Source organism: Natrix helvetica (assembly GCF_964273705.1).
Source record: "Natrix helvetica genome assembly, chromosome: 4".
Classification (NCBI taxonomy): domain Eukaryota; kingdom Metazoa; phylum Chordata; class Lepidosauria; order Squamata; family Natricidae; genus Natrix; species Natrix helvetica.
Window position 1 is genome coordinate 67790906 of NC_138550.1, and position 9330 is coordinate 67800235.

The following is a 9330-nucleotide window of genomic DNA, read 5'->3' on the forward strand; positions in this document are numbered from 1 at the left end:
CGGCAACGGGCAAGCTTTGCTCGCCCCGCACTTCCCCGGTGGGCTCCCCACTCCTTGGGGGGCACAGGACGCCCCGTAGAGGCTCCTGCCGGAGGGGTGGCACCGCAGGGGATCCCCGGGATCGGCGGCGGCTGGTGGGGGCCCCCCCGCTTCGCTCCAGGCACGGGGGATCATGATGGGGAGACGCTTCGGCATCTTTGCTGTGAGGCTGTGCGGAGAATGAGCAAGCAGAAGGACGTGGCTGCGGTGCGGTGAGGCGTAGACTCCTTTCCATTCCCCTTACTAACTTGGAGAAACTGCCAGCAATTCAAAACTTTTCCTTTCGGCTTGATTTGGAGAGGCGCGGCTGGAGGGAGGGGGATTTCCCCCCCCTCGGACAGGCGGCTTGGAACAATTTAGCTCTCAGCCCCAGGGGAAGGAGGAGGGGGGAGAGCCAACCAATGATGTCACGCCCTTGCTAAAAGTGATTTTCTTGGACTTAACCTCATAATATATTGATGATCTGGGAACTTTGGGAACTTTGAACTTTGAAAACTTTGTTATGCTTCTAAACCCGAAGCTGGCAGGGCAAGATGGCACACTTCCGTTGTCTTTATGAACTGTGAAACCTGACTCCACCTTTAAAACTTCAGGCTTCCGGTCTTTGTCTCCGTGCTACTCAGACAAATCTCTTGTGGATTGCTACCTTTTGAACTCCCTGGAGTGAAAAACCTTGCTCTATTGCCAGGGTGATTAGAGAAACTCTCTTCTGCCTGGACCCTCTGCCCCCTGGATTCTTCTGGCTGCTCTGCCGCTCTGACTGACCATTCTCTACACTGACTGAACTCTTTATTCCACAAACAATGTCTCCTAAAAGACCACCTCCTGGAAAGCCTGGCTTTGCTACCTCTGCCCCGACATCTGCAACCTCCAGTCCTAGTACACAATCAATGATAACAGCTTTGATGCAACCTAAAAGTACAGAGACGGAGTTTCAACAAATGTTCCAGCAACTTTTACAGGGACAAGAGGAAATCAAGAAACAACTAAAGGAGATGAAAGAAGAAATTAAAGAGAATCAGGCTAAAATTAATAAGAACTCACAGAGACTGCATCTTTTGGAGGGTGGGGCGGCTGAGATGAGGGAGGGGGTGGAAGGGGTGCAGAAGGGAAACAAAGAGCTTGATACCCAACAGATGAAAATAGAGTTTGAGAGAATGTCCTTTTACCTTAGATTCCAAAACGTGGTGGAGGCAGATGATGAAAACATAAGGGACATCATGACAAGTATTCTGGCTGAATACATTCAGAAAGAAAAACAACAGATGGGGTGGGAGATAGACCTGATCTATAGAGTGAATTCAGCCTATGCTAGAACACACAACGTGCCCAGGGAGGTACACATTAAATTTCTCAGAAAAAGTACAAGAGATGAAATTCTGAGTGCACAAAGGGGGCAAGCCTTGACATACCAAGATAGGGAAATAACCATTCTGAAGCAGATTCCCAAGAAAGTGAGGGGGGAAAGGAAAAGTTATTCGCAATTAGCGAATAAATTATACCAGAAGGGGGTGTGGTTCAGATGGTTGATGCCTGAAGGTATGTTAATATTCTGGGAGGAGACAAGAGTTAGAATTAATACACCCATAGAGGCACAGGCCTTTATGGAAAAAAACAAAGCACACCTAGAAAAATCAGATGATCCTACAACAGACACGCAGGACACGGGAGGGGCCGGAGCTCTGTCGGCAGGGGGAGATGGGGCAATACCAAGAAAGGTCAGATCACAAAAATGAACAAGAAAATCTTTTTGACATAAACTGATCGAAATCACCAATTGAATTAATATGCTGACTATATACTACTATGTATTAATGATTTTTGCTTAGATGTATATTATGAGTATGGAGGGAGGGGGCACCTACCGCACCTCGCAACTGCCAAAATTTGTATACCTTTTCTACTACCTTTTTCCCTGTAAATTTTAAAAAAAACCAATAAAACTTTGTTTTTAAAAAAAACTAAACTGGAAAAAAAACCATCTAATTGGAAAAGCGCTATTGCAAAACTGGCTCAAAATTTTGAAAAATCCATTATGTGAAAATCCCGAACTGGCTATCCCCGACAGAAAGGACGATCCATCCAAATTTTATAGATATGAGCAAAATGCTAAGATACAGAGATTTAATTAACTGATAGGGAAATTTAAAAACAATTGAATAATTGGCAGAACAAAACATAAAAGTTGATTGGCTAACCTACTTGCAAATCAAAATTAAACACAATAATGACACTAAATTATATGGCATCGAAATGGAACCACACGAATTGGATAAAATAATTCAAAGTTCAGATAAAAAGATGATAAGGAGAATATATACATTTCTCCTGAAGTATAAACTGGAAGAAGAAATTGTGAAAGAACAAATGATAAAATGGGCACAGAACTTTGGCTATAATATTGAATTAGACAAATGGGAAAAATTTTGGGGAACAAACTTAAAAATGACACTATCAGTTGCATACAAGGAAAACCAGTACAAAATGTTTTATAGATGGCATCTGGCACCAACAAGGTTAGCTAAAATCTCAGCAAAAACCTTCCCAAAATGTTGGACATGTGAATCAATATACAGAACATATTACCACTTATGGTGGACTTGTGAGAAGGCTAAAAAAATTTGGAAAAGGATCAAAAATTGGCTAGAGGCAATAACAGGAGTCAAAATAGATTGGAAACCTGAAGTTTTTTTTACTAGGAATAATGACTGCAAAATATAAAAAAGAAATCCACTATTTAATTTTACATATAATTACAGAGGCGAGGATTGCCTTCGCTCAAAAATGGAAAAACAAATCAATTCCAAGTGATGATGAAATAATAAGAAAGGTGATTGATTGTGTCAAAATGGATAAATTAACAAAAGAAATCCAGGGAGAAGAAGAAACAGAATACTATCAGATATGGGATAAATGGTATAGGTGGATAGAGGAAAGAAACAAGGATCAATGAAGGAAGCCAATAAAATCCAAAAATAGAAGTTAAGGAGAATTAACACATATATATGCATCCAAGAGGTTTAAATTTACTAGAGGTAATCAGCCAATATAGCAGACAGTTGAGTAAAATAAGAGGGTTAAAAATGGTGAAATGCAAATGAAATATACTAAAAGAGGAAATAATATAAGGAGAACGGTATCGATTGGCAATTGCTATTAGAAAGAACAGGAAGTTCCTGTTCATATTGTATTGTGTAAATGTGGTGTACGTCTAAGTTTTGTGTGTGTGTATTTTGCATGTTTGTAAATAAATAAAAATTTATAAATAAATAAATAAACTGTATATTTCGGTTTTCGACAACTGTGATATCTGGTATGTTGTGTTCCAAATGACAATCCATCTGTATTTGAAAGTCCCACAGGATCTTCACCTTCTCATTTTTGATGACTTTTTCCACTTTATGTTCCTATGACTTTTCGGATACAGGTAAGTCGTATTTTTTACATAATGACCAGTGGATTAATTTAGCAACTCGGTCATGTACTGGTGTACTAACAGTAGAGTTGCTTATAGTCACTGTTCTGCAGATGTGGAATTCTTAACTGTCATTTGTCGGCTATTTTATTTACCTAGAGAAATTTCTGTTATAGTTATCACTGCTGTCTATATTCCACCTGATGCAAATGTTAGCGCAGCGCTCTCTAAGTTACATGACACCATCGAGAGGCAGCAGCAAACTTACCCTGAGGGCGCTTTTCTCGTGGCTGGGGATTTTAATCAAGCCAGTCTAAAGCCTGTTCTCCCTAAGTTTGTGCAGTATGTGCAATGTACCACCAGAGGTAAGAATACTCTAGACGATAGGTACTCAAACTTAAGACAGGCATATAGAGCAATCCCCCTCTCCCATCTGGGTACATCTGACCACGTCTCTCTGCTACTGTGCCCAAAGTATATCCCCCTTAGGAAAAGGATACGACCAGTCTTGAAAATTGTCAAAATCTGGCCGGAGGGAGCACTCTACCAGTTGCAGGACTGCTGTGAGACTACCGAGTGGAATATATTTGAACACTTGGAGCTGCAAGAATTCACTGACATTGTACTCTCATACATTAAAACATGCACAGACAATATAACAGTGAATAAGCGCATCAGAGTTTACAGTAATCGTAAACCCTGGATTTCAGCAGAGGTACAATCACTTCTGAGATCCCGAAACTCCACCTTCAAGGCAGGAAATGAAGACAAATACAATGAAGCCAGGGCAAACTTGAGAAGAAGCATTAAGGTGGCTAAACATTATATCCAATGCTAATGCCCTGCTAGTAGAGGAGCTAAATAGCTTCTTCACCCACTTTGAGGTCAAAAGATCAGTCTCTGTGGCTCTAGCCCAAAGGCCCTCTGACCTCCAGCCACTTACCCTGGATGAACATCAAGTGAGAGCTGAGCTGAAGGCTGTAAATCCCAACAAAGCTGCAGATCCAGACGGGGTGTTGGGGAAAGTGGTAAAAACCTGTGCTGACCAATTAACAGGGGTCCTGACAAGGATTTTTAACCTCTCCCTGCAACAGGCTAGAGTCCCATCATGTTTGAAAGCAGCCACAATTATCCCAGTTCCGAAGAAAGCAGCCATAAAAAGCTTGAATGACTATAGGCCCATTGCACTGACGTCTATAGTGATGAAGTGCTTTGAAAGACTGGTCCTACAACACCTCAGGTCCTGTCTTCCACCAAATTTTGATCAACACCAGTTTGCTTATAGAAGCAACAAGTTGACAGGGAATGCCATCACCACTGCTCTACATATTGCACTGAACCACCTTGAGAAATTTGGGAATTATGTCAGAATGTTTTTTATTGACTATAGTTTGGCCTTTAACACCATCTTACCAGGAATTCTCATTGAAAAGTTGACTGACCTGAATTTCCCTCCCCTCGTGTGAATGGATCAAAGACTTCCTGATGGATCATCCACAAACAGTAAGGGTTGGGTCCTTTACATCTTCCACACTGAAGCTCAGCACAGGCTCCCCTCAGGGCTGTGTGCTCAGCCCATACCTGTACTCGCTATATACATATGACTGCATATCCACTGATCCATCCAACATCATAATAAAGTTTGCAGACAACACAACACTGCTGGGTCTCATAACTGGAGGGGACGAATCAGCATACATGGAAGAAGTCCAGAAGGTATCCGCATGATGCTCAAGAAACAACTTACATCTAAATACTAGTAAGACAAAGGAGATGGTGCTAGATTTCCGGAAGCACAGAGAGGAACCTGCCCCACTGTATATTGAGGGGGGCTGTGTGGAGAGGGTTTCCTCTTTTAAATTCTTCGGAGTGCTTATTAGTCAAAAGATCTCACCTGGAAAAACAACACATCTCTGGTGATTGGAAAGGCCCAACCAAAAACCATGCAGGTCATTTTCACCTGTTGCTGACCAAATTCTTGATCTTCCATGCTCTTTTCTTCATCATTTCTTCTAGTTCTTTCATTTCAATTTCTTTTTTATTCTTATCCACCTCTTTTAACCAAGCTGTATCCTTGTTGTATTTCTTTGGGTTATCCCATTTCTGCACCCAGAACTGTTTCTTCCTTGTCAGATATTGACTGATTTACTTCAGTTTCTCCATTGATGGATTGGTAGAAAGTCTTCCGATTGGATTGAAATTGCAGGTTCTGCTTATAATTTGCAATTCCAGCTTTGTAGCTGCTAATCTCCTTGGCTATAGCTGTTATTTGCTGCTTTATTATTTCCAGTGCTTCTTTGATCTTCCTTGTTTCTAAGTGATATTTCTTGATTAGATATTCTTCGATCTTCTTGTTCTTCAGCTCTTTTTCCCTTGTGGTCATTATTCCACTCTAAATGTGATTAGCCATTGGCTCCCTTGTATGCATTGTTGCTGGTTTTAACCTGCTTTACTGTTTCTTTTAAAATTTATTTGTTTTCTTGTGAATTGTAACTGTTCTGTTTGTGTTATTTTTTTAAAATAAAAAACAGTATAGATTTTTTTAAACAAATGGTGGCAAATACTGTATATCATTTCTATGACCAAGGATATTCTGCAGTTTTGGATTGAGCCTCTGGGTGTCACTATTTACCACTGAAGAACAAAAACGTAAGAATGAGCCACTCCAGCTTTGTCAATACATTAAAGCACATCAATACAGAGATCAGGCAACAGTGAAACAGAAGCATATTTTGCTTCCAAACCTGGATACAATATATTTTCAACTGGAACTTGAGACAGCACAAAAGAATCTCAGCAGTCAGTAAGTACTATCAAAAGAGCTTTTAATCCTGAGTGGATGCTATTTATATTGTAGCAAAACAATGAAGAAAACCAAGAGATTATGGAATTATGAACAGAGAATTCTGCAATACTTTATTATGATTATTGTTTGGGAAGCAGTTTCTGGACAGATCCATTATTCCATTCCTGAAGAGATGCCAAAAGGTACTTTTGTGGGAAACATTGCTAAGGATCTGGGAATGGATGGGAAACAGCTTTTAGATCATGGACTTCGTGTCGTCATTAATGCAGGTACAATTCAATATTTTATTCTGAATGTCAACCGTGGACATTTAGAAATTTCCCAATTAATAGACAGAGAGAAAATATGCAAAGAGACAGAAAAATGCATAATAAAATTCCAAATACTTATTGAAAGTAAACTAAAGCTTTATGGAATTGAAGTAGAAATCACAGATGTAAATGACAATGCTCCTCAATTTCTCTCAAAGGAATGGACAATGAAAATCAGTGAGATGTCAGCATTAAAAGAACAATTTCCTCTACCAAAAGCTCAAGATCCAGACCTGGGAATGAATTCTGTGCAAAACTACCAACTCACAGATAGTAATCATTTTTCCCTGGAGATGCAAAGAGGTGAAACTGGCACCAGATATACTAAACTGGTGTTGGAAAAATCAGTGGACAGGGAAGAGCAATCAGTTTATGATTTGATCCTTACAGCTTTTGATGGTGGCGATCCCATTAGGTCTGGCACAGTACAGATTCATATCATTGTTCTAGATGCAAATGATAATGTACCAGTTTTTAGCCAACCAATCTATGAAGTAAATCTCAAAGAGAACATGCCCAAAGGATCCACAATAGCTACAGTAATAGCTGTTGATATGGATGAAGGAATCAATGGAGAAGTAAAATATTCTTTTGAGGAAATAAACAAGAACAATAAAAAAATGTTTCTGTTAAATTCAACTTCAGGGGAAATTATCCTTGTGGGGAGCCTTGATTTTGAAACATCATCAACATATGAATTTGAAGTACAAGCCATGGATGGGGGTGGGCTGAGTGATAGGTCAAAGGTTGTGATTTTGGTTACAGACCTAAATGATAATGCACCTGAGTTAGCCATCACCTTTGTGATCAACTTGGTGCCTGAGAATTCTCCAGCTGGAACTGTCATTGCCATTTTAAATGCCCGAGACAGAGATTCAGGAGACAACGGAGAGGTTAAATGCTCAATTCCAAGCAACCTCCCTTTTCGGCTCAAGAAAACAATGGAGAGTTTCTACAGTTTAGAGACAGACAAAACCCTTGACAGGGAACAATTGCCAACTTACTCTATCACTGTTACAGCAGTGGATGACGGGGCACCACCACTCTCTACATCTGTCGTTATTTCACTCCAGGTGTTAGACACAAATGACAACCCTCCACAGTTTCTGGAATCAAAATATACTTCCTACCTTCTAGAAAATAATCCAAAAGGTGCCTCAGCCTTTTCCCTTAAAGCAAATGATCCAGACTGGGAAGAAAATGCCAGAATAACTTACTCCATCATTGATAGCCGAATGCGGGACTCACCCCTCTCCTCCTACCTCTCCATTAATTCTGAGACAGGGACCGTCTATGCCCTAAGCTCCTTGGACTATGAGGAGATTCAAGAGATTCAGTTCCAGGTCAAGGCTCAGGATGGTGGATCCCCATCACTCAGCTCTAATGTCTCAGTGACTCTCTTCATCTTGGACCAGAATGATAATATGCCAGAGATCCTGTACCCCTCTCCTCCCGCTGATGGCTCCACTGGAATTGAGCTGGCCCCTCGCTCTTCTGAGCCAGGTTACCTGGTCACTAAAGTGGTGGCAGTAGATGCAGATTCTGGCCAGAATTCCTGGCTCTCCTATCAGCTGATCAAAGCAACAGAACCAGGGCTCTTCACTGTGGGACTCCACACTGGTGACATCAGGACTGCTCGGCTTTTTCTGGAGAAAGATGCCCTGAAGCAAATCCTGGTGGTTTTAGTGAAGGACAACGGCCAACCACCTCTCTCTGCCTCTGTCACTCTCACGGTTGTTCTGGCTGACAGCATCCCTGAAATTCTTTCAGATCTGAGCAACATCTCAGCTCCTGTAGATCCTCAGTCAGACCTCACTTTTTACCTAGTGATTAGTGTGGCGTTTGTCTCCTGCTTGTTTTTTACTTTCCTCCTTGTCTTATTGGCCATCCGGTTGTACAGGTGGAAGAATTTGAAATTGTTAGAGTCAGAAAGTGTACATTTCAGTGGTGTCCCAGTGTCACAATTTGTTGGGGTGGATGGAGTCCGAGCCTTTCTTCAGTCTTACTGCCATACTGTTTCACTCACCAGAGATTCTAGAAAAAGCCACTGCAATTTTCATGAGGAAAACTGTTCAAATACTCTGACTAATCAACCTCTAACCTGTGGGGTGAGTGACCCTATCCTAGCCTGTGAGGATTTAAATTTGAAGAATGATGAGCAAATCTTAGTCAAGGTGAGTTTAATATTTCAGAGTAATGGTGTGTTTTGTTGATCCTATAAGCCCTTATTTATGTCAACAGTGATTTCCCATCAGTCTGTTCTGTTTATTGAATGTTAATACTGGATGTTTTAACATTTTGTTTTTATTCTACTGGGATCCTTCAGCTTTGCCCTGGAGTGTTAGGATAATGTTCATACTGTTGAAATGAACACTGTTCCAAACTGAATGCAGAATATTATGTCTGCCATATTTGCCACTGTTTCATTATTCTTGTGATATGATAAGTCTGGCTAATTTCCTCATGTATTGATTTTCTATTCATAATGCTCATTCTTCCTATGGTAATGGTGTGTTTTGTTGATCCTATAAGCTCTTATTTATCTCAACAGTGATTTCCCATCAGTCTGTGTTCTCTAATGAAGCTTAATACTAGATATTTTAAATGTCTGATTTGTATTCCTTGTAAAAATCTGTTTGTTTACCATTTTCTATTATATTGGTTATATGAAATTTCTGAGGAATTAATTTCATTTTTGGATTAGATTTTCTTAATATATTTTATCTTTTATATGAAAATGTTATCAGAAAGATATAGAC

The 9330-nt window shown here is 40.3% G+C and overlaps 1 protein-coding gene across 1 annotated transcript; it reads left to right on the forward strand.

Annotated features, from left to right (window-relative positions):
• Positions 1 to 6169: 6169 nt before the first annotated feature.
• LOC309390754 (protocadherin gamma-A6-like) lies at positions 6170 to 8876 on the forward strand. The gene has a single exon (XM_081950458.1). It carries the CDS (start codon positions 6319 to 6321, stop codon positions 8782 to 8784), a length of 2466 nt encoding a protein of 821 aa, XP_081806584.1. The 5' UTR covers positions 6170 to 6318; the 3' UTR covers positions 8785 to 8876.
• The last annotated feature ends 454 nt before the right edge of the window (positions 8877 to 9330 follow it).